The sequence below is a fragment of the Neovison vison genome, chromosome 5 (genome assembly GCF_020171115.1).
Source record: "Neovison vison isolate M4711 chromosome 5, ASM_NN_V1, whole genome shotgun sequence".
In the NCBI taxonomy this organism is placed as follows: domain Eukaryota; kingdom Metazoa; phylum Chordata; class Mammalia; order Carnivora; family Mustelidae; genus Neogale; species Neogale vison.
This window is the reverse complement of record NC_058095.1, coordinates 5,335,379-5,362,334: the sequence shown is the minus strand read 5'-3', so window position 1 is coordinate 5,362,334 and position 26,956 is coordinate 5,335,379. Positions and strand designations below refer to the sequence as shown.

Genomic DNA, 26,956 nt, shown 5'->3' with positions numbered 1-26,956 from the left:
AGACACTGGGGCTTTGGAATCTGCCTCCAAGAAGAGGCCCTGCTATTTACTGTCACCTTGGGCAGGCAATTTAATCTCCCCAAGTCTCTGTCCCTTCATGTGTGAGGTAGGACAGAAGTCAATGCAGCGATTCCAGAAGGTCCCGGCACCAGACAGCTTCACAGCAGTAACGGTGCTATAGGGGAACCCGTCTAAGAAATAAGCGTAAACTCTCAGGAGTCCCGGCAAGTTCTAACAACACAGTCGCTAAGAATACACCAATTTAATGGGTCCAAGATGAAGGCTGGAAATTGCTGGTAAATGAAGATCCTTCTGAAAGCTGTTCTGAAGAAGCAGAGACACAAACGCGGCCTGCTGGTACCCCTCAGCCTCGTCCTGCTCTGCCCTTTGTCCTCCAGGGGAAGGTAACCAGTCACTGGCCGAGGGAAGCCGCTTCAGGAGTGACCGTGGTTCTGTTAGTGGAATCCATCCATCCTCGAGTTTGCTGAGACAATTGCCAAGCTGCTGCCCCTCTCCCGGCGCCCCTGCAGGGAGAAGGGCAAAGGCGCCCTCCCAAGGGGCAGCAGTCTGGGTAAGGCCCCATGGGGGTCTCCAGGGCTCTCTACCCCCCACCCCAGCTGTGGCAGGGGCTCCCTTGTCTTTGGCCCCAGCTGCTCTGGCTTCGTAGCAGGTGGACAGGAGAGAGGCCTCTCTACTGGTCCCTCACCTACCCCACTGTCACGCCCAGCCCTGCCTCTGGGAAGCCCTCGTTACAAGAAATGACAGGCCAGAGTTTGTGAGGGCTGGTCAGTGAGTCAGGCAGCTTGGAAGGAGGTGGGGACTTTCTGCCAGCCAACTTGAGAGCACAAGACTTCGAGGTAAAACCTGGCTGGGAACGTGCCCTCCCTGCCCCCTCTGTGCCCCCGCTCGCCTCCTCGGTCAGGAGGATAGAAGGCGCTTCAAAACATGTGCTCTGACTCTGTCCCAGTTAGGGAGGCAAGTCCGTGCTGTCTCAGTTGACCGCTCAGACAGGGAGACCAGGAGCCTGTCCATGGTGTCTCTCAAAAACACTCCCCTGCCTCAGAAGAGGCCCAGGAGAAAACATCCCCCAGCCACCTGCCTGCTGAGGATGGGAGGGGCCCACAGAGCCCAGTGAGCCCTTGGATCTGAGCTGGAGGCCCGGGGGAGGAGAACCGAGGCCTCGGCTGGCTGGGTCATGGGCACCCTTGGCATCACCTCTCCCCAGAGGCCACTGGTCCTCAGGCCCTAGAGGCTGGATGTGCTCGCACCCTGTCCCCAGGAGGAGCTGTAATCAGGCCGTGGGCGCTCCCTCCTCAGAGTCGGCAGCCAGGGCGACTGTTGGGGAGAGCTTTCCGGGGTTGGAGGCCTCCACCGAGCAGCCAGTGGCGCCCTTCAGGCTGAATGGGATGTCATATTGTAGGAGGCTTTCTTCAGGGTCTCCAGGAAGAACTGCTCATTCTCCAAGAAGTCACGGTCCTGAAAGCAGAGCTGGGTGAGCAGTGGCCCCCTCCCCGGATCCCTCCTGCACCCACTTCTGGGACAGGGATGCTGGCTCGCAGGACTGAGGGCAAGGTGGAGGCAGCCGTCACTCGGGGCCCCTCCTCCACTTGCTCCCTGGCTCTGGGATGCAGCAGGGGTGGTGGTGGCACAGAAGTGAGACACAGCCATGGTGAGGCCCCTTGTCAGCGCATGACTTCACCTCTGTAAGCCTGTCTCTAAACCGGGGATAATAACGTCACCTGCCTATAGGACTGGGGCCTGGGGGATGGGTAGGGGCTCGTACTGCACAAACAGCTTTCAACACGGAGGCCGGCACCCAGGGAATGCTCCATAAGTGACCTCTCCTATCATTCCGATCACAGGGTTACTGGGAGGCTCAACCAAGATGGTGCAGGTGCTTCCCACTAGAGCCAGGCCTGGAGCACGCGTCTTAGGCATGCTCGGTGGGCATTCGGCCCATTATTCCGGGGTAGGGGGTGCTAAGCCCTCCCTGCAGCCAGAGTGGGCTCCTTCCTGCCTCCCACCAGTGGGAAGAGAGGAGCCCTGGGCCCCAGGGGGCAGTGGGCGGCTCAGGCTGGGGCCACCTGCTACTTGGGACACTTACCTGCTCAGCCGTGTGCCTCAGCAGCACCAACTTGGCGTGGAGGTGCGAGGGGCCCAGGCTGGCGGGGGGTTGGTTGCACTGGGGTGTGGTGGGAGCAGGAGCCACAATGGCTGCAAAAGTCGGGGCAGAGGAGGAGGTCAGGGGTGGTGGCGTAGGGGGGGACAGCAGAACAGCCACAGCTTGATCCCTGGAGCCTTTCACCATTGTGGTGGCAGCAGCCGGGCTAACCTTCTGGGCACTTCCACCGACTCTCAAAAGCCTTTGAAAATGCTCTTTGGTGGCGCCTGGGTGGCTTAGTTGTTAAAGTGTCTGCCTGCAGCTCAGGTCATGATCCCAGAGTAGTAGGATCGAGCCCCGAGCCCCATATCGGGCTCCCTGCTGGGCGGGAAGCCTGCTTCCCCCTCTCCCACTCCCCCTGCTTGTGTTCCCTCTCTCACCGTGTCTTTCTCTGTCAAATGGATAAATAAAATCGTTAAAACAAAACAAAAAAAAGAAAGATGCTCATGGGATCTTACCTGGCAAGTCCAATGCTAGGAATTTACTCATGGGAAATAATCAAGCAAAGGTGTAGAGAGAGAGAGAGATATATATATATACAAACACTTCCACTGAGGTGTTGATCTTAGTGACAAAAATACCCACTCAGTAGGGAATCAATAAAAACACAGAACATAACGGGCAACGATGCTGATTAAGAATTATGGTCAAATGTCAGGTGCCTGGGTGGCTCAGGGGGTTAAAGCCTCTGCCTTTGGCTCAGGTCATGATCCCAGGGATCAAGCCCCACATCAGGCTCTCTGCTTGGCGGGGAGCCTGTTTCCTCCTCTCTCTGACTGCCTCTCTGCCTACTTGTGATCTCTGTCAAATAAATAAATAAAATCTTTAAAAAAAAAAAAAAAAGAATTATGGTCAAATGTCAGGTGCCTGGGTGGCTCAGTGGGTTAAAGCCTCTGCCTTCTGCTCAGGTCACGATCCCAGAGTCTTGGGATCAAGCCCCACATTGGGCTCTCCGCTCAGCAGGGAGCCTGCTTTCCTCTCTCTGCCTACTTGTGTTCTGTCAAATGAATAAATAAAATCTTTTTAAAAAAAAAGAATTATGGTTAAATGTTTAATTACTGATAGGAAAACATGTTGCTTGTGCATGTTTCTGAATGAAAGAAATCAAGGTAGAAAACAACAGAGATGATCTTGATTTCTTTTTAAAACACACACAGTGTAGAACGCTGCGCCCCAAAACGTTAAAGAATGAGGTCGAGAGTAACTTTTTACAAAGCAGCTTTCCGCTCTCTTATTTCTTAGTTTTCCCTAACAAACGTGTTGCTTGTGTAACCAGGGACTGGCGAGAGGACTTTAACAGGCCCGGACCTCCAGTGGAGGGAAGCTGCTCCAGGCACTGGCCCCCCGCGGCCGGCCCAGCCCGAGTCCCATCCTTTGGAAGCCACTCACCACTCAGGCAGGAGGCTGCCGGGCCCTGGGTCCTGGGGAGCAGCATCGAGGGGCTGGAGGGCAGGTCCTGTCGGACGTGGTCCAGCCGCAGCCTCTGCTGGGCCAGACTCAGATGCTCCTGTCCCCGACCCCGGAGAGAGAAGGACGTGGCTGTGAGGGCGGGAGGTGGGAGGGGGCGGAGCGGCTGGCCGGAGCTGGGGGGCGGCTTGCCTGGTGCACGCGCTGCTCCTGCTGCCACAGCCGCTCGTGCTGCTCCCGGACGAGCTGCAGCCGAGCCTGCTGCTCCTGCTGCACCTGCCGGGCCTCGCGCAGCGCCCGCTGCCCCTCCTCCAGCTTCTCCGAGGCCGCCTGCGGGAAGGCCCCGGGGTCAGCGGCGGGGGGCTGTGGGGGGCTGCGCGGGCACACCCCCCAGAGCCCGGCCGCCAGGCACCTGGCTCATGCTCTCCACCTCCTCGGCGCGGAGCCTGGTGCGCAGGGCGGCGGCACTGACCCTCTCCTTCTCCAGCCTCAGCTCCTGGCGCTCCCGCTCCACAGCCTCCCTCTCGGCCGCCAGCTGATCTTCCTTGGCGCGGAGCTCGCTGGCCCTGATCTTTAGCTCGGCTTGCTCCTGGAGACCGCAAGGCCTTTGCTCCGTGCCCCCCTCCGGAGCAAACTCCCCCCACCCCCCTCCTCCGCAGCTCCAATCCACCCTGACTCTGGGGGAGGCGGTGGGGCAAGGGGGTCCCAGGACAGGTCAGAGAGGTCTGGGGCCAAGCCTCCGGGCTGCCTCTCACCCCGGGGCTCAACTCCTCTGAACCCCAGCCTCCTTGCTTCTAGAATAAGTCAGGGGAACGTGATGACGACTGAATGCGAGAACGTGTATAAAGCACGTAGGGTAATCAAAGGAAGTTATTACAAGATTATTGTTTTCATTTCTACGCTCCTGTTATCTCTAGGCACTCTGCTAGGCGGAATGCATCCCCAGGGAGGAGCAGTGAGGGCCGGGGAAGGAAAGGGCAGGGCTGCTGAGCTCTCGGCTGCCCTGGAGGTTTGCGGTCTACCTTGGCCAGGGTGACGAGGGTGCCCTCCCGCTGCGCGTCCGCCTGCAGCGCCCTCTCCGCCTCACGCTCGGCCCGCTCCTTACTCAGCTTCTGCTGGGCATAGAACTCGGCCCACTCGGCCGCGAGGCGCCGCCGCTCCTCCCCACACTTGTGCATGACGGACTTCTGCTCCTCCAGCAAGGCGCTCTGGGACGAGGGGGCCAGGGCACGGGGTGAGCAGGGTGAGCGTCCTTAGGCTTGTGGCAGGGGTCGCCGCTACACCGCCGTACCCGGCGTGGTTGCACTCACCTTGGCTTTCTCCAGCTCCTCCCGCTCCATGGAGATCTGCTGGACCATGACCTTCCTCTGCTCTTCTAGAGCACGCTGCATGGACTCAGCCCGGGACTGCTCTGCGTTCACCCGCCATCGCTCCTGGGGGCCAGGTGAGTGCTGAGGACACACGTTCCCTGGACGCTCCGCCCGCCCCCCTGTCCGGCCTGACTGCGCCCCAGGGAGCTGTGCAAACCACCCCCGCCTCTCCCACATTATGCCCCAAACACCTCTAGAGAGAGGTACAGGAGGACAGGTGCCGAGCCGGGCTCCCAGGGCCCAGCTGCTGGGCTGAGCTACACCAAGGCCTAGGAGCTCCGCGCTACCGCTGAGAAGCACTGGGCCGCCCCACAGGGCTGAAGAGCAGCCACAGCCCTGGTCCCCAAAATGCCAGCTGTGGCACTCTGCCTGCCCATCTCCCGTCCACCCCAAGGACAGGTGTGAAACGGTGTATGCCAGGGACTAGGGGCCACGCTAGCATGAGCTTAGGAACTTGACTGTGCCTGGCCCGGGCAGGGGATTAAGTCACCAGAGGAAGAACCGAACACGTAGGACTCACGACACAAACATACCTGTTATCTCATGCTGATAAGTCTAGGGGAGAGACAGGAGCGCCTTGGTGGCCATCTCTGGCCAGTGGGTAATTTAAATTCTCTTCTATTTGTTAACTGCATTTTAATTTTTTCAGCATAATATATCACGTTATAACCCAGCACGCAGGAAAGGATATGCAGGAGTTCAAAAATGCATCTCTTAGAGCCCAGGGGGCACAGGCTTCAGTGGATGGAGGAATGTGACGGGCCTGGGCAGGAAGGGCGGGAAGGGGAGCGCTGGGGGCATCCCTGGGGTGCTGGGGAGACAGGCCCCGCCGGCGGGAGGGCGCCCACCTGCTCCAGCAGCCGGCTCTGCTCATTCAGGCGCGCCTCCATCTTCCCGATGACCTCCTGGAGCCGGCTCCTCTCCTCTTCCATGTCCCGCTGCTGCTGGCCCAGCCTCTCCTGCAGCGCTGTGGGGCCACGGGGCGCTCAGGGCCCGCCCACTGTTCCAGTGGGATGGAGGGGCGGGGAGGAGGGAGCCCATGGCCCACCTGGTACCTCGGAGCTGCTGGTCCCGCTGCCGGAGCCCCAGCTCCCGTTCCTGGGCGGTGGTGAGGTGCGAGGCCTCCACGCGGGAGGATAGCTCGTGCAGGCTACTGGAGAACTTCTCCATCTGCTCGATGATGCCGTTCAGGGACCTGGGGCCGGGGGTACTGGGTCAGTCTGGCCTCGGGGCCCCAGCCCTGTGACTTGAGCTGGTGGGGCCCGGACGGCGCCCATACCGTGTGTGGGAGGTGGCGCTGGTGACCGCGTCGATCTCTCGGTCCTTCAGCAGCTTCAGCCGCTGCAGCTGCTCCTCGTGGTCGCGGCGCATCTCCAGGATGGAGGCCCTGAGGGGAGGGGAGGCAGTGAGCACGGGCGCTGAGCTACACCAGCGGGCTCGGCAGTTAGTGCTCGCGCGGTCCTTCCTCCTCGTCCTCCTCCAGGCACTGCCTCTGCTTCCCTGGCTCCCCATCCTTGTGCGTGTTGGGACCTGCATGCCACAGGCATTCTAATGGGGAGACTCCTTCTGTAACTTAGCAAAGGACACTTGACATCGGTGTGTAGGTAGCCTTTTCCCGTCCGGCCAATCTGAGAAGTGTGGAACAGCCTGCCCTGCCCACCGACCGGCTCCTTTATGTGCCCTTTCTTGGTTTTGTTCTCATCCAGACGGGCGCCCAGACGGACACGCCGGGCCCAGGAGTGTGAACCTCTTTCACGGTCCCTCAGTCACCAGACTTGGGCGCTAGCAGGCGAGGGCCTTGCCCTGTGCTGAGCTGGGTGGGGCCCTGCAGGGACGCCCACTCAGCTGCTGGAGCAGGGCTGGGCCCTCCACCCAAAGGGGGCACTGGGCCAGTGTGCCTGGCCTCGGTCCTCACGTGGAAGGGAAGGGGTCGCGCCTCTGCTGCTCAGCCACGGCTCAGGGTCTCCGGGGAATGGACTTCCTCTGGCCGTCCTCAAAGACAGCCGGGCTCTGCCTGCACCCCCGGGGCCTCGCCCTCACCGCTGCAGCTCCCGGAGCCGCTCCATCTCCTGGTCCTTCTCTTGCATGGCAGCCGCCAAGCGCCGCTGGTGCTGGGCTGTGAGCTCCGCGCGGGCCTGCTCCGCTTCTTGGCACTGTGACAGATAGCGGGCCGACAGCTCCTCTTGCTCCCGCCGCAGCCGCTCTTCCCGTTGCTGGTACGACGTTTCTAGCACCTTTACACGGCTTCTGCCAACAAAACACACAGCCATGGGGCTCAGAGGGTAAAGGCAGACAGCCGAAGAGCCGCTCCGGGCACATCGGCTAGGGCCGGCCCCGAGGCTGGGGAAGCCCGGGCGGGAGGAGCGGTGGGCACCTGTGAGCATTCTCGATGAGCTCCAGGTCGGCCTGGTGCCGCTGCTGCAGGCTCTCCAGCAACAGCCGCTGCTGGGCCCGCTCCAGCTCCAGCTTCCGCACCTGGAGAGGGCGGGAGGGTGGGGAGGTGGGCTCCCTGGGCCACCCGGGGAAGCCCTCCAGCCCGAACAGCCTTGCCCCCGCAGCCCGGAGCTCCTCCGTCCTTCACCTGGGCCTCCAGCTCCGCCAGCCGGGCCTGGCTCTGCAGAAGGTCGGCCTGGAGCTCGGCGGTGCTGCCCCGCAGCTGCACCTGTGCGGCCAGGAGCTGCCTCTGATATTCTGAGCCCGGCAACAGGCTCCGTGCCAGGGACTCGGGGAGCAGGGGCTGGAGGAGAGGGGGGAAGATGGTCCAGGTAGGGCACAGGGACTCAGCGGAGCGCAGCTACCTCCAGCCCTCCCAGCCCTGCGCCTGATCTGTGGCCGCAGATGGGGACAGAGACGTGACACCAGGAGGCCGAGGATGAGGCCTTGGAGTTGTGCGGTCGTTGTCCCTCCTGTCCTCCCTCAGCACATGCTCCCCAGCAGGTGTTCCAGATTCTTAGAGCAGCAGATGAGCCCCAGCAGCGTCTCAGCTGTGATAGAAGCTTCCTTTGGCCAGGCCGAGTGTCCAGAGGTCGGGTGCCTCTTGACTTCCTGCAGGCTGCCTGCTGCCCACCACCTCCAAAGGTGCTGCTGGGTTCCTGGGGCTTGGTCTCTGGGGTCTGCTCCCGGCCAGGCCCAGAGGTGACTGCCTCCCACGCCTGGGGAACAGGCGGCACAGCAGGGGGGGGACGGCAGCCATAGACGCCGCTTTCTAGACGGAACAAGGGGACACCCGCGGCCCTGCTTTCTGATTGGAGGATTCCTGGCTGCCCCCGTACAGATGCCAACCTCTACCTCCCTCCCGGAGTTGGCAAAGTAGCGGCCACATCTGCCTGACAGTGGCGAGGCTAGAGGGTGAGGGAAGCGCTGGCGGGGGTGTCAGACCCGTCGACATGCAACTCCCTGCAGGCCATCGGCTCAAACCACGGCCGTTGCCTCTGAGCCCCGGAGAGCGGCTCCGTGGGCCCGAGGACTATTCCCGTGTATCCGCCCTGCCTACCTGGATGGGCACAGGGGGCCCTGGGTGTTCCTGGGAGCTCGGGACACAAGCTGCGGGCTCTGAAAATGAGCAGCAGAGAAATGAGCAGGAGGCCCTCCGAGGCCGGGAGGTCACATGTGTCCCTGTGACTTCGGGAGTCCGGCCCTATTTGTCTTCCCAGACCCCAAAGGAAGCTCAGCACCTCTTCCCCGCACAGAGGGGAAGCACAACAAAGCAGAAAACCAACCAGTGCTGCAGAGGTCTCCGAGAGCTGTCCCCCTCTCTGGGTCACCTCCAGGGAGGGTCAAGGCAGTCTGGTTCCACGTCACAGGGGACCTGAGGACACAGAGATTGCAGGGGGCAGTGGTGGCAATGTGAGCATCCTGCTGTGTAGAACACAGGGAGGTCAGGAGAGGGTTGGCGTGGGCTGTGAAGGAATAGGTTCAGAGAGCTGACTGGAAAGGCCTGGTGGCTGGCCATTTACTGAGAATGAGGACTTGGTCGCATAAAGGAAGACAAGGCTGGCTTCAGGTCCCCTTGGTGGGTAGGCCCCATTCAAGGTGTCAAATACCATATGTCAGATGCGCCGAGTCGGAGCCCAGCACGGCTGCCCCTCATCTCTAAGGACGGAGGCCCATGCAGGCCCAACCCAGCCTCTCACCCACCCCGGCCCCTGTGGACATACCCGGAGGCGGCAGGCCTTGTTGGTAGCTTCTGTGCCGCTGTTCCCAAGGGCCCTCCAGTGGCTGCTTGCTCGAACACCTGAGTGCTGGGAACAGGTTGGCTGAGGAAGTAAATGTTACAGCAAAGGTGACAGAAGGTTCCAGTTAGGCTGGACATGGCTGGGCAGGGACAAGGCCAGAGTATGAAGCTGCTGGCCATTTGTCCCCTCAGCGCCTCTCCTGTTCCCATCAGCCCATCTTGGGAATTCTCCTCCCAAGTCAGAGCCCCTGGGCTTCCAGGACCCCTTCCTGACCACAGAGCCTGCTAGGACACAGTGGATGGCAAGGACCATCTGTTGACAGTCTAAGGAGAAACAATCCATACCTTGGAGACACCAGAGTTAAGTTCAAGTTCAAGTTCAAGGCCTTATTCTGGCCCACATAGCTTTGTTGAGTTAGACTGGGGCTCTGCTTACTCTCTGACCAGGTCCAGCCCCCTTTGGACTCCTCTCTTCTGCTGTCTGTGGTTCCTGCCCACCTTGGTTGGCTCTCAGGGCCAAAGGGAAGCTTTTCCCTCGGTTTCAGATGGAGGTCAAAGCTACTCTCCTCGTTCACCTCAGCCCTGGGGCTGGGTTACGTCCCTGGCCCGTCACACAATTGCCTATTTCACCTCTTCCTCGCTCGGGCCACATGGCATCTTGACACTTCCTCCAGATGATGCCAGTCTTGCCCTCTTGCTCCGAGAGGTCACTCACTGTCCTGCCCCACAGGACTGCCACTTGGTGGCTTTTCCCAGGAGTCGCCCCTTACCCACCGTCTTCTCTGGGACACCCCCAAAGCACGAACACGTGTCATGTCCCTTAGCTCAGGCCAGCAGAGGCCCCAATAATTTGGACACGGGGTCTTTTGGGACCCCAAGGGCACCGTGGGCAGGGACCCTGCTCAGAGGCACCAGGATGGCTGCGCCTTCGTCACATCAGGTTACCCTCTGCTGCAGGTCCCCACCTGCTCAAGTCAGCCCTTGTGCACACGGCAGTCAGGGTAGGAGTGTCAACAGGCCCCCGCCCCCGATCCCCTCATGTCTGCACCGGGGCAAGGTTGGGGAGCTCTCTCTGTAGTGTCCGGAGAGGTGGAAAGGCACAGCTAAGAGGCGGCGCAGGCCGGCACTCCTGACTGAGGCACCAAGACGGGCAAGGTTGTCCCCCCACAACCCTGCCCACCCTTCCCTCCCTTAGATAGAGGCCAAGCTTGTACCTGCTGGAAGGGGGACTTCCTACTGCCCCCACCAGGTTCTTCTGGCCCCTGGAGGCCTCCGTGTGCTCCTCCCTGGCCAGAGCTTGCGACTTCTTCCGGGACAAGGCGTGGCTCAGCCAATCCTCTTCCTCTCTCTCCTCAGACGCGCCCAGCTGGGAAGCCTGGCTGGCTTTGGCTGGGAACCCCGCACCCTCCGTGGGTGGCTTTGGCCCCAGAGAGGAGGAGGGCAGTCCGGCTGGGGCAGAGTGCCGGCTTGGGGCCGAGTGCTGGCTCTTGGAAGGGGGCATGGAAGGAGTGGAGAGTGCGGAGCCTCCCCTCTGAGCCTCTCTGGTGGGAGACGGGGGGAGCAGGTCGTCATCCTTGAGGCCCAACCAGTCGGCTCCTCCCTTCCTGGGGTGCGTGGGGCTGGAGGCCGCTGGTGCGCTCTGCATGGAGCCTGGTTCCCCCTTGGTGTCTGCACCACCTTCTGCTAAGAACCTACTTCAAGACAAAGAGGAGGGGGTCTAAGGCAGGGCAAGCAGCCATCCTAAGAGCCCCCGACCAGCCCTTCCTCTGTGGCTCCGGGCTGACTCCATGGCCCACATGAAGGAGTGAGAGGTTCCCTGGGGCTCCGTGCAGCCACCCGCCGCCCAGCGAGCACAGTGCCCGCGCCAGCTCAGGCGCAGCGGCCAGCCGAGCGTTGCGGGTAGAACACCATCGAACGCAGACATCTTGAATTCCACCACGTGAACAGGGGACAAGTCCACCCCTAGCAAACAGCACCGAAGGACCGCCATGGCACGTCCAGAGAACAATGAGCTAGAGCAAGTGGTTTAGGTTTTCCCATCAACAACGTCTGTGTCCGTTTATTTGGCCACTGCCTAGAAGCATTACAGGCCCCTGGCAGCGTGTTCTGAGGTCTAAGAATGTACTGGAAGTGGGAGAAATGTCAATGCGTGTGTAGGGTTATCTAGCTCGGAAGTGGCTGGAGAAGCCAACACGGCGTGGCATTGACAGACGTGGCCGCTTACGCCTCCTCAGTCAGTTTGAAATTATTTCTAAATATAAAACTGAAAATGTATACCAGGAGAAAAACTCCAGATTCTGAAAATTCTATCTACTAACTGTAAGTTTTACTACGCACAGGGATGCGCCTGCGGCCAGGCGTCACAGTGGACCCCACGGCTGTTCCGGGGGAGCAGGTGGTGGGCAGGAGAGGCCACTAAAGTTCACGGTCTCGCTACCCTGGGACTGAACCACCTGCAGTGAGGTCGGCTGACCATAGCCGGTTATGGCTTTAAGGGTTCCTGGTGGTGCGGGGGGCATCTCTTCCTTTTCCTTTCAAGGAGGCCGGAAGGAAATGGGCCTGGATGGGCAGGACTGGGCAGACCGCCCCCTGCTTCAGCACCCGCAGCCAGCCACCCCTGGGCCTCGTACACCTGGTTCCCCAATAGCACTGTTGGCGGGATGGGGGAGCCTGGGGCCCCTCCTCCTTCCTGGTGGGCACCTGCCAGGCTCTCTTCAGGCCCTGCTTACCTGACCGACTGCCGGCGGGACTGGCGGCCCTCGCTGGAGCCCACGGTGGGCTGATAGGCCCCAAAGGTGAAGTCCTCATCGCCCCAGGGATCTTCCTTGCCTAGAAATGAAGAAGCCTGTGATCTTGAGCAAGGGAATTTGACGCTTTTGCGGCTGCAGAGCTCTGTTTAAAAAGACTGAGCGGCGGGACGCCTGGGTGGCTCAGTGGGTTAAAGCCTCTGCCTTCGGCTCAGGTCATGAACTCGGGGTCCTGGGATCGAGCCCCGCATCGGGCTCTCTGCTCAGCAGGGAGCCTGCTTCCTCCTCTCTCTCTGTTTGCCTCTCTGCCTACCTGTGATCTCTGTCTGTCAAATAAATAAATAAATAAATAATCTTTAAATAAATAAATAAATAAAAAAGACCGAGTGCCTAGCTTGATATGTCAGCAAGTGCGTAGGGGTGAAGCTGCCATGGGGGAGGCAGGGTGTGAGCTCGAGGCCTCAGGATCCAGCACGCCGGGCATCACCTGTGAAAAAGGTACCGGCGGGGTCCTGCCCCAGGCCGTGAGAATGGGTTCTCAAAGCTGGCCCCTGGGCCGACACTTTGAGAGACACTGGTCTAGAGCGATCTTTTCCAAACTGTGGGCTGCTACCTATCGGCAGGTCAAGAAATCAATTCCATGAGTCGCAACCGACGTATTTACACATCTGCTAGCGCAAAAATAAAAAAATAACAGAACACTGAACACGGTAGTGATTGTCCCGTGACCCCCTTGCCCCGGTTACGACAACGTGTGTCGTGATATACGCGGATTTCGCATTACGGGCTGCGGTACAAGCGTGGTCTAGGACCGCCCCCCCCGTCGCCGCCCCTGCCCCACAAGTGTCCTCACCCTGGGGCCTCTGGTACTTCTTGTCCAGCTTGAATTCCCTGTGCTCCCCAGTGCCCGGGCGGGCCAGGAGTTTGGTGGCAGTGCCCCGACCCAGCAGCTCATCCAGCCTGGAGCGAGCAGGACGGGGCCCTTCCCTGCGGGACGGGACACACACTGGTACACGTGAACGCGGGGAGCGCCGGGGGGCTGCGCCGTGCCCGCCCTCTAGCTCTTCGCTGGGCCCCAGGCAGCTGTATGCGCTGGGGTTCCCCGCTCCTAAGGACCCTTACTGGTCGCCTGTCCGCCTCCTTTCTGCTATGGGGCTGTCTCCAAACCCCAGGGTAGCCACGACATCATCCTCTTCATCAAACAACACTTCTTCTTTCTTTCGGATCGGGGTGTCCCCAGGAGTGAGCGGGATAGATGGACCTAGGGGACAGAACGCAGTGCACAGGTGCCCACGGCCCATCGTGCCCTCAACTGTGGTGTCTGAAGGGGTTGGGGGGGTGCTTCTCTGCGACCTGGACCTCGGGGTGTGGCCGCGAGCAGCGCACGTGTCTGGTCTGCATGCGGGATCCGACGCCCCCCACCACCCCAAGGCTCCCACATCCCAGACCCTTGTTCAGAGACACCGCTGATCTCTTGGTCCAGGATCTGAGACCTGAGGTCCCGGCCTGGTGGAGTCTCTGGTTGGGCCAACTGCCTCTGCCCAGGACGAGCAACAAGCCCACACTACCTTGATCTCTGACTGGGGCTGGGCTCTTTTCGGAAGCCACTTTACTCTCGGTCTCAGGGGACTTCTGGGTGATTCCTTCCTCATCGTCGGACAGCAGTCCTGCCAATGGGTCTTCCAAGTCTCACGGCCAGAAGGGAAAGCACAGGTCAGACTGCGTGCTTTGTTCAGAAAAACAAGCCCTACACCATGTTGGCGGGGCGGCTATCACTCTAGGGGAGGTTTCTAGCTGCTCTAATATACGAACAGGCCACTCGGGACCCAGAGGACACACATCGGCCTTGGCAAGGAGACAGGGAGCTGGGGAGCAGCCCTGGGCCTGCCTGGGAGCCCCCAGACTCTGTTGTCTGTGCAGCCTTCTGGAAATGTCCCCCAGGCATCAGAAGCGAAGTACAACATTCAGGCATTTAGAAAAGGAAGGGAGGGTGCCTGGGTGGCTCAGTGGGTTAAAGCCTCTGCCTTTGGCTCAGATTATGATCCCAGGATTCTGGGATCGAGCCCCACATCGGGTTCTCTGCACGGCAGGAAACCTGCTTCCCTTTCTCTCTCTCTGCCTGTCTCTGCCTATTTGTGATCTCTGTCTCTGTCAAATAAATAAATAAAATCTTAAAAAAAAAAAAAGGAAGGGGAACTCTTCTTATGCTTTATAAAACCATCAGGTTGATGTCTGGCTTCAAAGTATTGCAAATAAGTGACCCAAATCTCCTCCACCCAACACAACACCATCAATCCCTCCCTGAATTCCTGAGATGCTGAACCATCTCAGGAATTGAGATGTCTGCTCCTCCTCTGACACACACGGCAACCTGACCCCAGGAAGCGAGTGAGCATCTCCCAGGATCCTCCACTCTCAAAATCAAAGTGTCCCAGAAGCGTGACCGCAGGGCCTACCGTACCTTCGAAGGAAAACTTTCTGTACTGATGCCCAAAGCTGCTGGTAGAGGGAGGGGGCTTCTTGGTGGGAACAGCATCTCCTGTAAGAAGCAAACAGAAGGCAACGTCATAAGCTTCGGCCTCTCCCAGCCAAGGTCCTGTCAAACCATGACAGAGGGACCCCGGGATGGCATGCCTTTCTTCCTGGGGGGCCGAGTGCTCATGGCCGTGGAGAGGACACCTCCCGAGTTCTCAAACAGGCTTCTGCCAGGGAAACGTGGTCTGGAGCCACCACCTGTCCCCCAGTCACATGTCACCCCAAACAGTCATGGACTTGGGAGGTACACAGGCTCTCACCAAATTCCCCAGTTGAACTCAGATGGTTTCTCTGGGAGCTGCCATGTTGAACTCAGAGGGCCTGGAATCACACTAGGGAGGGAGGAAGCTGTCCCCTCCCCCACCACAGAGAGAGAAAACCCACAGGAATGAGAGCTCCCTTCTGAGTACCTTCCCGGTCCCCAGAGTGTCCCTCGATTCAAGGAGCTCTCTCCCACGCACCTTTCTCACTGGCTGTCACTATGCTGGCAGGTTTGGGCTGACTGGGCAGCTCTTCTTTCCCAGGACCCTTTGCAGCTTTTTTGCTAGAGGCCAGGTTAGACCTCTTCAGACCTAAGAGATCGGCATCCATGTCGTCCAGGTCCTGGAAAAGCGGGAGGGAGGGAGGACTCCTGAGCGATGCTCAGCTAGGCGGTGCTGAACGCCCCTGTGCTCCAAATGGCCTCGTGGTGATCCGGCTTCCATAGTCCATGGGGGACAAGTGGGGACCTGGTGTGGGGAACTGACCCTGACTGGCTTGCAGAACAGGCGAGAGGCCGGGCCGAAGCACAGGGTCCCCACCAGCTCCGTCGCAGAAGAGCCCAGACTTGGGTGGCACCTCCATGCCACTTCCGAGCAGGGTCACCAGCACCGGGTCGCCACGGCTTCTCACATGGGCTTAGTAAGTGGGGGGGGGGGCTCTCTTCACGGTGGGAACAAGACAGCAGGACCCCAGGACTGAAGACTCCCAGAGGGACTGCCGCTGGGCCGTGACAAACAGCCAGGCACCCGGCCAGCAGAGGAAGGCCGTCAGGGCCTCCCGCCACCACCCTCCCCTGCACAGACTTGCCAAATGTTGACCCTCACGAGGGGACGAGGACTTCCATCTGGGAGGGCGCTTGGCACCCCCGGGGCAGAGGTGTGACGAACGCAGGGTAAAGGGGAAACTATGCAGGAAAAAGGGGAGTTGGGAAAGAAAACTGGACCATGGGGAGGCCAAGCGAGCTGGGTGGGGTGGGTGGAGGCCCAGCTCATGGGTCTGGAGGGGGAGACCTGAAGTCACCACCAGCAGCTCAGAGGACCGGAGGGCTGCGGCCGGGGGGGCCGACAGGCAGGCCCCGGGGGAAGAGTGATTTCAAGATGAGGTTAAAAAGGCTGAATATGGAGCCAAGAAGGAAACAGACTCCAATTCTTTAGCGCTCCCTTCCCACGCCCCCCACCCGAGGCTGAAAGCAAACGCTCGGCCTCGGCCTGGGACCAAGAGTTAACAAGAGGGACGAGCAGCATGAGGTCAGGCGGGAGGGTGCTGCTGGCCAGCAGGGCGGGGGAAGTCAAGGCGACTGAAGGTTTCGGACCCTGGGTAGGCCACCTGAGCCCTGGGGGATTATCTTATAAACTCTACAGAATTTATGTCTTAAAATTCCATTCCCAAGCTTAGCTTTGGGCTTGATCCCATGAGAGCATAGCTGGACTGAGGGGGCCTTGGCAGAAGATGTGGAGAGAAACACAGGGAACAATTAAGAAGCAGCCTTAGAGGGGTGCCTGGGTGGCTCAGTAGGTTAAGCCTCTACCTTCGGCTCAGGTCATGATCTCAGGGTCCTGAGATCGAGCCCTGCATGGGGCTCTCTGTTCAGCGGGGAACCTGCTTCCCTTCCACCCCGCCTACTTGTGATCGCTGTCTGTCAAATAAACAAATAAAATCTTTTTTTTAGAAAAGATTTTATTTGTTTATTTGACAGACAGCGATCACAAGTAGGCAGAGAGACAGGCAGAGAGAGGAAGGGAAGCAGGCTCCCTGCTGAACAGAGAGTCCGATGCGGGGCTTGATCCTAGGACCCTGGGATCATGACCTGAGCCAAAGCCAGAGGCTTTAACCCAATGAGCCACCCAGGTGCCCCAATAAATAAAATCTTAAAAAAAAAAAAAAAAAGCAGCAGCCTTAGAGGAGACAGTCTCTCCTTCTTTTCCCTCCGCGCGGTTGTGTCTCTGAATAGGAGCCAGCCCCACTGCACTTGGAGCCTGGTGCGTGACCATGGCTCCCAGGGCATGAATCTCCAGCCACCAGGAATATGGACTTCTATCCAGAAGGACACGAAGGGGAGCAGCTCACGGATGAGCTTGTCTCTCAACTAGGAAGGGCTCGGGAACACAAATTGTAAACGGAAGCATGCGAGGGACAGGGAAGGCTTGGCACAGAACATTCCTACCGCCCGCACCCGCTCCCAGAACTGTGCAAGCTGGTTCCGTACCTTCATCGTCTGGAGCAAAGTCTGCGGGTCCGCCTCTGAGACGTCGGACACCTAAGTCCGCGGGAGGGCAAGGACACATGTTAGCGGAGGCCCAGTGAAGCTCTGGCTCCTTGTTCCCTTGCTTCTGCGACGGCTGAGGGCTCAGCAGCGGCAGAGCCCTGCCAACGGGGCACCGGCAGGAGGTCCTGCCTTCTGCCGGGACTGAAGTGTCCCCAGACGTCAAACCTACCCACGTGTGAAGACCCAGAAAGTGCGGCCACTTTCCGTCCCTCCTCAGTGGAAAGAACCCTTCCCTGACAGGCCGTCGCTATGCCACTGGCCAACTATGCAAGCGGACAGCCGGGCAGCTTACTGGGGGAAGCACACTTACAAGGGGCAACACCCAAGACTCCGACACTTCCTGGGAGCTCCACTTCCCAGCTCATGCAGCTTCCTCCCCATTGGGAGGAAGGAAAAAGCCTGTTGGGTTCACATTTGAGTCCACTTGGCAGCCCTTGGGTATTATTTTAAGAACACACTGGCGGGGAACCTGGGTGGCTCAGTTGTTAAGCATCTGCCTTCAGCTCATGATCCCAGGGTTCTGGGATCGAGCCCCACGTCTGGCTCCTTGCTCAGCAGGAAGCCTGCCTGCCTCCCCCTCTCCCACTCCCCGTGCTTGTGTTCCCTCTCTCGCTGTGTATCTCTCTGTCAAATAAATAAATAAAATCTCAAAATAAATAAATAAATAAATAAAAAGAACACACTGGCATCGCAAAACTTCTAAACCTTTGTGTGAGCCACTCCCGGTCACCATCCCCATGTCATTGCTTCTGCGGTCGGGGAGGGGGGTGGGGAGCAGGGTGGACCAGGCTCACCTCAGCATCAGGTCCTGTGAGGCCCACTGTGGTGCCGGAGGCGTAGTCCTCCAGGAGGGACCTGCGAAGAGGCACAATCGGTGCCCACTTGCCCCCCCAGGGCACTGAGTCTGAGAAAGGCAGGCGGCTCAGACAGCCCCGGGGAACCTGGAAGACTTCTCCAGGAAAGTGCGGCAGAGCTGCTTAAAGGAATTTCACAGGCCACCTAATGCAGAGATTTTCCACTATTTTTTTTTTTTAAAGATTTTATTTATTTATTTGACAGAGAGAGATTACAAGCAGGCAGAGAGGCAGGCAGAGAGAGGAGGAGGAGGAAGCAGGCTCCCTGCTGAGCAGAGAGCCGGATGCGGGACTTGATCCCATGACCCCGAGATCATGACCTGAGCCGAAGGCAGCGGCTTAACCCACTGAGCCACCCAGGCGCCCCTTTCCACTATTTTTTAAAGCAGTAGAGGGCCATTTAAAATAATCTGTTAGGGACGCCTGGGTGGCTCAGTGGGTTAAGCCACTGCCTTCGGCTCGGGTCGTGATCTCAGGGTCCTGGGATCGAGTCCTGAATTGGGCTCTCTGCTCAGCAGGGAGCCTGCTTCCCCCTCTCTCTCTGCCTGCCTCTCTGTCTACTTGTGATCTCTGTCAAATAAATAAATAAAATCTTAAAACAAAAACAAAAACAAAAAAAACCACAATCTGTTAAACCCATGTGGGGAGCACAGCGTTACCAACAGACCCATCTGATTGCCATGCGGGACGCCTGAGACCATTTTAATACTGGACATCGACGGTACTTCAAAGGAACAAAAATAGCCACAAGATGGAAAAACAAGTGTTAACAACAACAGATAAGAGAGAAAAATAGAGAGACTCTTGGGTGGCTCAGTTAGTTAAGCATCTGCCTTTGGCTCAGATCACGATCCCAGGATCCTGGGATCGAGCCCCGCGTTGGGCTCCTTGCCTGGCAGGGAGTTCTGCTTCTCCCTCAGCCTGCTGCTCCCCCTGCTTGTGTGCTCTCTCTCTCTCTTTCAAATAAGTAAGTAAAATCTTCAAAAAAATAAATAAATAAAAAAGAGAGAGGGAGAGAAACAGAAGTGCGTTGGCTAAGATGAAGGTGGAGGGCAGAGCACTCAGAAAACTTCCTCTCAAATGTTGGGAGCCATTTGGAAGAACAACCTGAAAGGGACGGATCTAGGCCAATTCTCTTACTCTGGGGCTGAGAACACTGACGCTCAGAGAGGTTCGGGAATCACCCAAGATCACACAGTAAGGAGCATTATTGGCGGGACCGGCAGCCAGGACTTCTGAGCCCTGGTCAGCTGGCTTTCCACTCCTCGGGTTCCTTCGAGGCCGAGGGGCAGAGGGGAGGGACACCGGAGAGCAGGAGCGGGGCACACAGCAGGTGGGAAGCGGGGAGCACGAGGAGGTCACAGTACTTGGACTGAAGGGGTGACAGTCACGCAAGCGAGGCCTGCTCTTACTTCGTTCTAGCCCTGGAAGAAGGGAGCGCCTGGCCCACCCCTGTGGCGTCTCGGGCACGTGAAGCTAATTTAACAGGCTCCTCAGGTAGGGTCACTGCAAAGAGAAGAGAACAGAAATGATGCCATTTGGCTAGTGACTGGGGTCAGAAGAGGACTCGAAGTTCCCCACCAAGCTCTCCCAGAAAAACCTTCTCCCAGGAGGTTCACCCTCAATGCCGGTGGGGGCCCACTGAGGAGCCCAAGTCCACAGCACCCCACGAAGGGCAGGAAGAACGATCCGCTTCCAGCACCCAGAGCTCTCGGCTGGAACACAAGGCCCAGGCTCCGTGGGTTCTTCTGGGCCAGGTTGGGGGAGCCTCAGCCCGGCCGCCCCCAGTGAGCTCTCCACGCCCCGGGAGCCCTGCTCCTCAGCAGAGGGGAACACGCACCATATCCAGAACATGTAAGAAGCTCTTCCAACTCAATAGTAAAAACACAACCCAAGTTTAAAAAAGGATCTGGAGAGACCTTTCTCCAAAGAAGATACACCAGTGGCCAATACACCCATGAAAAAGATGCTCAGTGTCATTGGTCCCTGGGGAATTGGACATTCGAACCATCACGAGCGGGCAAGGGTGGGGGGGATTGGAGGGGTTGGGGGGGCTGGGTGCCGGGCCGTGAGGAGCGCGTGTGACGGAATGAGCACTGGTTGTTACTGGAGGGTCACTGACCTCCACCTCTGAAAGGAAAAACACTCTAGATGTTAATCAGTTGAATTTAAATTTAAAGAGATGAAAAAAAAAACCCCACGATGAGATGCAACTGTATCTGTCCACACGAGGGCCCTGATCAAAAAGACAGAAAATCAGCAAGAGTGCGCAGGGGACGTGGACAGACTCGAACCCTCCCAAGCTGCTGGTGGGAAAGCACAATGGTGCGACCGCTGTGGAAAACGGTCCGGTGCTGCCACCAACAGTTAACCACAGAGTTACCATATAAATGATTCCATCCCTCAGGATACGCCCTCAAAAGACCTGAAAACGTATGGCCACATAAAAACGTGTACTTGAACGTTCCTGAGAGCATCACTCCTAAGAGCCCCGCCCAGATGTGGAAACCGCCCAGGTGTCCACCCCCTGTGACGGGCGGATGGTCGAGCCACACACTGGAAGACGGTCCAGCCACAGGAAGGAATGAAGACAGGAGCGGCTCAGTGTGGGTGAACCACGAGAACCCCGTGGTGAGTGAACCAAGTCAGGTGCAAAAGCCACGTAAGGAGTGATTCCGTCTTGTACGACGTTTCTAGAACAGGGAGGGAACGTGGCTGTCTAGGGTTGTGGGAAGGGAGAACAGGAGTGACTGCTTATGGGTGTGGCGCTTCTTGATGAAAGTGTTCTGAAATGAGATCGCAGTGATAACTATGTAACTTTGTGAACATACTAAAAGCCAACAAATTGTCCACTTGAAAAGAGTGAATTTTCTGTGAATAAGATTTCAATTAAAAAAAAAAAAGGAGGGGCGCCTGGATGGCTCCACTGGTGAAGCGTTCAACTCCTGATTTCCGTTCAGGTCATGATCTCTGGCTCTGCGCTCAGAGAGGGGGCATCTGCTTGGGATTCTCTCTCTGCCTCTCCCTCTGCTACCTGCACTCTTCATGTCTCTCTCAAATAAGTAATAGATCTTAAAAAAAAAACAAAAAAACAAAAAACAAGACTAAATCAGGGGGTTCTGCAGAAGGAGCACTTACTCTCGTCCCCTAAAAGGTCACCAAGGACATCATCAATGGAGCCTAGAGAAAAGAAAAGGAACCGTCACGACTTCAGGAGGAAAGAAAGTCCTTCACAAGCCTCCTGACTTGAGACCTCCTCCCAATTCCAGGCTCTTTACCACCAGAGCACTCAGATGCTGGGACTGGGACCCAGCTCTCTCTGCGTTAACCATGAGACATTTCCCAACTCTCTAGCAACAGATCGCAACACCTTGTCGAAGGACCCCAGGGTAGAAATGGAAAATAACTCTCTCAAAGGGTAACGGTGAGCATTTTCAGGAGAACCTGCATTCTACGGGACACACTGGTCAACAAGCCAATCTTCCAGACTCTGAATAAAGCCCCATGTGCTTCTTTGGGAAAAGCGTCCAAGATTTCTAGGCACACACAAGCCTCTTTTGTGCCAATAGTGTTCTCATGCCCTTCCATCTGAGACCTCCCCCTCCCCCAGTACTGGTCTTGAGGCACAACTCCTTGACCACTTTCCGAAGGGGAGGATATGGGGGTAACCCAAAGTACAAGTACTAAATGAGGTTTTGCACCCAGCTGAAGTGCCTTTACCATCCTCAATGACAACTGTATACTTCTTGATATGGAGCCTGACAAGGCGTCCCTGGGGCCCTGCCCCTATTTATTCCTGGATTACTGAGGGCCAATAGGCAGCACAAGGAGTCCCCTATGAAGACCAAAGCTTCCTGTGCAATTATGGGGGAAACTGGCAAGACTCATGTCAAGAACATTTAGATACAGGGGTGCCTGGGTTAAAGCCTCTGCCTTCGGCTCAGGTCATGATCTCAGGGTCCTGGGATCCAGCCCCGCATTAGGCTCGCTGCTCAGCGGGAAGCCTGCTTCCTCCTCTCTCTCTGCCTGCCTCTCTGCCTACTTGCGATCTCTGTCTGTCAAATAAATAAATAAATAAATAAATAAATAAATCTTAAAAAAAAATTGGGATACAGACATGTCTAGGTTATTTTTGGATGAAAGATGGGGTATTATTTTTGCCTTAAGGGTGATAACCAATTTTTCCACTTACCTTTCAACCCCTTCTTGGTTTTTGGTGCCTAACATTGGAAAAACAAATCACATTAACAAAATCAGAACAGAGAACGTGGCTGAAACCGAGAATACAGAATAAATTGTTGTGCGTTTTGCCAGGTCACCAGAGGAAAAGGAGCACCAATGGCATTTAGAGACAGAAGCTCTTTATACTTTCCCAGAGTCTCAGAGAATAGACTCATTCAGAGTGCAGAGCACGGAAACAGCTCAGCTGTGGACACCACTGTGGGCGCCATGGTGGGGGGTGGTGGGGAGAGAAGAGGAGAAGTCTCTCCTCTTCCCTGATTTCCAGATGCCACCTGCAAACCCTCCCAGGAAAGAGGTAACAGGACTGGGAAGATTTTCCCCTCTTCTGTGTCCCTGACTTCTCAGCACCAGCAAGAGACAAAGACTGCTTCCGGCTGGCTATCCAGAGGCTCAGAATATAATAAATGTGGTATCAATTCTACCTCTCCCTCTCATCATTCTTCTCTAGGGACCATATCCTGGTCCTTGTCACCCAGCCCCTAAAGATCTCCAGGCAGTCAAGACTGTGGGGGTGGGAGCAGGGGGTTAGAGCCTGCATTCTGCCTACCATCTCAAGGCTCTGGGAGCTGCTTGTAGCTTGATCACGGCGCTGTCCAGCTCATCTGAATTCTGTCCACATCAGGCTCATTCTCCCTAATGAAGAAAATTCAAGTGGTTGCTTAAAAATGATGTAGCTTCAGGGGCGCCTGGGTGGCTCAGTGGGTTAAAGACTCTGCCTTTGGCTCAGGTCGTGATCCCGGGGTCCTGGCATCGAGCCCCCGCATGGGGCTCTCTGCTTAGTGGGAGGCCTGCTTCCTCCTCTCTCTCTCTCTCTGCCTACTTGTGATCTCTGTCGGTCAAATAAGTAAATAAAATCTTAAAAAAAAAAAAAAAAAAGATGATGTAGCTTTAACAGTGCTTGGGTCCAAGGCCCATCAAAGTTTCTCTCACTTTACCCCTTCAAGGGTTTAAAATCTAGTTCCATAAATTAAAATTCCTGATAGGGAGAGCTACTTAGATGAGAAGCAAAGTGCTCTGGGTGACTTAACGAGCTTTCCGAGGCCTGGAGATCACTCACATAAAGTGCATCGGTCCTCAAGTCTTACCCTGAAAGAGGATGCAGGAGATGGTAGGTACCCACTCAGAAAGGAGGTGGGTGCCTGGCGCCACGGCCCATACGGAATCCCAGGCAACACCCACAGCCACATTTGTGCATTCAGCACAAAGAGCGGATGTGAGCACTGGTTTTACTCGTTGAGACTATTTTCACCGACGGTGGAAAATTTCCCCTTCATGCTAACTGTAAAGCCGACTTAATCCATTAGCAGCCAAGGGTTTGCCTCAGACTGTCACTCTCTCCTTACCCGACCTGAGCATCACCAAGACCGACCTTCCCATGCCTCGGAAGAAAGGAGTCAGAGGGGGTCATCTCTGTTTGTCGGGTGTTGCAGGTCCTGTTAATAGAATGCAAAATTCATCTGGGATTACTTACAGGGGCCACTCTGAATGTTTGTGTTTCTCTTTCTTTGTAACGGCAATTTTCACACGACCTACAACTCCACAGTTTTTGTCTCACACCACATCTGAGAGCTTCTGCCATCTCCTAGGGATTCCGACCCAGCCTCCCAGAGCGGGGGAATCGCTCAGAAGTTTGCGAAGGCCAAAAGCGCCACGGGGTACCATCGCGTCATCGCCTTTGCTCAGCCAGGTCCGTGCCAGGCATTTAAAGATCCTGAGCAAGGGCCCTTCCGGGTCACGCTTTAGGTCCGGAGGCTCCGCGCCCCTCCCTGCGTCACCCCCTCCGCGCGCCCATCTCAGCTCAACCCCTCGCGCGGCCTACTCCCCTCCCAGCCCCAGAAATCTCCCGGGTTACGCGCCATTCCCCGCGGAGGCGCAGCCGCTAGCCATAGCCGCCGGTCCAGACCCCACTCGAGCCCAGCTCGCTCTGGCCTCCCACGCCGGAGCCCCGGGGACGCCAATATCTCAGCCGCTCGGAGTTACAAAGGGAGGCGAGGCGCGAGGCATCCTGGGAGTTGTAGTCCTCGGTCTGCTCATTATCCAGAACCAAAGGAGCAGGGGACGCCGAGATAAACTACATTTCCCAGAGTGCCCCGCCACGGCCCTTAACCTCTGTTCGCAGCCCTTCGCGTTGCTAGGAGCTGCCTCCACGCCACTTGGGGAGAAGGGCGACCGGCTTCAAGGCAGTTGGGCTTCTTCCTCTCGCAGGCCCCGGGGACTATCAGGATCTGGGTTCCAGTACCTCCTCTGAAGGCTGACCCGTGGCCGGGTGGCGGGGGTGGGGCATGAGAAATGTATTAAGACTGGAAAACTGACGTGTGAAACCATGAGCAATTACGTGTCCCACACCTCAAAGCTTAGGGAAGTGGCTGCGACCTACTGGCTCCATTGTGAAAATCAAAGCGGCGGACGCCTGGGCGGCTCAGTCGGTCAAGCGTCCACCTTTGGTTCAGGTCCCGATCCCAGGGTCCTCGCATCAAGCTCCGCATGTTTGACTCCCTGCTCCGTGGGGGTCTGCTTCTCCCCCTACTTCTCTCCTCCCGCTGCTTGTGCTTTCTCTCAAATAATTTTTTTTTAAAGATTTTATTTATTTGATAGAGATCTCAAGTAGGCAGAGAGGCAGGCAGAGAAAGAGAGGGGGAAGCAGTTCCCCTGCTCAGCAGAGAGCCAGATGGGGGGCTCCATGCGAGGTGAGATCATGACCTGAGCCAAAGGCAGAGGCTTTAACCCACTGAGCCACCCAGGCGCCCCTCAAATAATCTTTAAAAAGTAATATCAAAACGGTGGAGCCAGAACAGAACCCAACATGGTCACCCAATAAAGGCACATAAGACATGTGTTAACCACAGGTTTTATTGAGGATTTTTTTCAATTTTACAAAGGAAAAAGGTTTGGCTTACCCACAGCCCACGCCAAGCAGGGCTGCCGGGTCACAGCTGTCCAGTCATGGTTCAGAAGTTCTGGCCCCGAGAACCTCCTCGGTACTCACACCTGCTCAGACAGGTCCAGCCAGGGATGGGTAACAATACACGCTAGATGCATCTTGTCAGGTAGGAACCAAACGCAAACCCTAACAGTAAAAGGGGGAAAGGTAGCAAGGAATTCCACACTCTGAAGAATACAAGTAATATCCTTGAATCTACAGCAATTGGAAATAAAATGTTTACAAAGTAGTGAGCAGTCTGAACGTTATGTGGAAGGTTGTATGTTTGCTACCTGAACTGTGAAGTAGTCAACAGTATTGTGGCAAAACCACCTCTTTCGGTTTAGAATTCTTAAAATCACTCCCCAATTTTTTGTGATCTTCCTAAGATAATCAATGGCCCAATTAAATGTGTTATTTAAAAAATTTTTGAGAGCAAGTGAACAATGGCAAGGAGGAGGGTTAGAGGGAGAAGGGGACTCCCTGCTGAGCATGGTGCCTGACACGGTGCTTGATGCCAGGACCCAGGGATCATGACCTGGACAAAGGCAGACCCTTAGCCAACGGAGCCTCACAGATGCCCCGGTGGCCCAACTGAATTTTAAGCAAAATAAAAACAAAACAAAAAACCCCTTGGACTCTGGGAATTTGCAGGTCTGCAACAGCTAACACCTGGTAACTCTAGATTCCTCATGTTTCTGTTTACCATCATGGAGCACAGGATTAGGTAGTGAGACTTTATAGTGTGTATAGCTAAAAGCAGAAGTCTACTGGTATTTTAAAATAAAAAATCATTTCAGTCATTTACAATGTGACTTGGTCAATTCCTCCAAGAATGTAGTAAATACTTAGCTGAAATGACCTCTGCATTATTTCATGAAAAATCATCAAAATCTTTGAGTAAGGAGAATCAACAAGACTCTTGGTCTCAGGTGTTAGAACCCATTTCCTGGCACTGCTTGACGGCAACTACGACCGGGCATGCCCACCACATTTATAAAGATTAGCAGGAGTGCACACCTGCACCTTATCTCTGCCTTCCTAAATGCTGGATGGAAAGCGCTCAGAAAAGGCGGGAGGGACTGTGAGCCACAGCCATCTAAACAATTTCTGTTCTCCATGATTTTGAGCGGGTCCTGTTTCTCCAGCCAAAGCCCTGAGCTGAAGAAATCCCAAGAATAAAGACCTAGCCTATGTTTAGGATCTGTAAAATGCCTCCAGGTATATGAAATTTGAAATTACAGGCAGGGAGTTCTCAGAAAGCATATGAATATAGTTAATGTTGTAATTAAGTCAATGTTCTGAAGATAAGTAGATACTTAGCACTGCTATGTTCTTAAGCCAAGAACATGAAAGGCCCCAAAGGCTTTGGAACCAACTGTGCTTTGAAGCCCTTAGGTCCAAACACTGAACTACTCCTCTGGATCGATCTAGCAGAGCACGAAGCAGAGCTCCCAACACTTCAGGAAGATCAACCTTCATCCACGACAAATAGCAAAATCCTATTAAACCTCAAAATTCTGAGTTCTGTTCACAACACTTAAAAAAAAAAAAAAAAGGCTTCTATCAGTATCTAACAGAAAAAAATCTCTCTTAGCATTTTATCATTTTGGAGAAGAGTAGGTTGAGTACTTTTGGTGCGAGTGGCTCACAAAAGAACCAAACTCACCTGCAACAGAGACCTGGCTTCTTTAGAAGATCAGACAGGACCTGTTGGTTGTTTGAAGAGCTGCTGCCAGGCCTGCGGGCCTCCACTGCGGAGAGCAAAGTTTATGTTGTCTGCACCTTGTAACTTCGTAAACCTGGACCTTAAAATTCTTCGTAAGTTTGTTTAATTATGTGGCATTCTCTTTTTCTTGTTATAGTACAAATTAAGAACGTCTTACTATATTCTTAGGTTACAGTGAATAAAGTACAAGACAAAACCCCAATGTTAATAAAAACAGTATCAAATATCAGATTTTGCTTTTAAATACTCCTCCCGGTGCCGGATTGAAGGAGGCCGGGCAGTGTTCGCAA

At 56.2% G+C, this 26,956-nt stretch overlaps 1 protein-coding gene across 8 annotated transcripts; it reads right to left on the bottom strand.

The window, feature by feature from the left end:
* Nucleotides 1–12: 12 nt before the first annotated feature.
* FBF1 (Fas binding factor 1) lies at nucleotides 13–23,761 on the bottom strand. 8 transcript variants are annotated; one of them, XR_006384500.1, is made up of 31 exons: nucleotides 23,387–23,445; nucleotides 22,565–22,650; nucleotides 21,968–21,995; nucleotides 20,914–20,955; nucleotides 19,188–19,281; nucleotides 17,716–17,776; nucleotides 16,862–16,912; nucleotides 14,856–14,997; nucleotides 14,321–14,398; nucleotides 13,428–13,547; nucleotides 12,982–13,120; nucleotides 12,713–12,846; nucleotides 11,842–11,941; nucleotides 10,327–10,806; nucleotides 9,096–9,194; nucleotides 8,658–8,746; nucleotides 8,432–8,490; nucleotides 7,520–7,675; nucleotides 7,313–7,413; nucleotides 6,979–7,185; nucleotides 6,218–6,325; nucleotides 5,994–6,133; nucleotides 5,787–5,905; nucleotides 4,879–5,001; nucleotides 4,591–4,776; nucleotides 3,981–4,157; nucleotides 3,761–3,898; nucleotides 3,551–3,668; nucleotides 2,105–2,214; nucleotides 1,269–1,476; nucleotides 13–524 (listed from the first exon to the last, which is right to left on the bottom strand). XR_006384500.1 is itself a non-coding variant. In XM_044247402.1 (30 exons), the coding sequence occupies exons 2-30, from the start codon at nucleotides 22,565–22,567 to the stop codon at nucleotides 1,393–1,395; spliced, it is 3,486 nt and encodes a 1,161-aa protein (XP_044103337.1). In that variant the 5' UTR covers nucleotides 22,568–22,650; nucleotides 23,489–23,761; the 3' UTR covers nucleotides 13–1,392. The 8 variants fall into 8 exon arrangements, 7 of the variants coding, with proteins under 7 accessions (XP_044103337.1, XP_044103336.1, XP_044103335.1 ...); XM_044247402.1 differs by lacking the exon at nucleotides 23,387–23,445 and adding an exon at nucleotides 23,489–23,761 and having other exon boundaries at nucleotides 13–1,476; XM_044247401.1 differs by having other exon boundaries at nucleotides 13–1,476; nucleotides 23,361–23,448.
* Between the last annotated feature and the right edge of the window lie 3,195 nt (nucleotides 23,762–26,956).

Excerpts from the sequence above, each read along its gene's own strand:
- FBF1 (XM_044247402.1), bottom strand. Across the intron at positions 16,913-17,715 it reads TCACAGGACCTGATGCTGAG|GTGTCCGACGTCTCAGAGGC; the intron begins GTGAGCCTGGTC and ends CCGCGGACTTAG. Across the intron at positions 7,676-8,431 it reads GGCCCCCTGTGCCCATCCAG|CCCCTGCTCCCCGAGTCCCT; the intron begins GTAGGCAGGGCG and ends CCTCTCCTCCAG.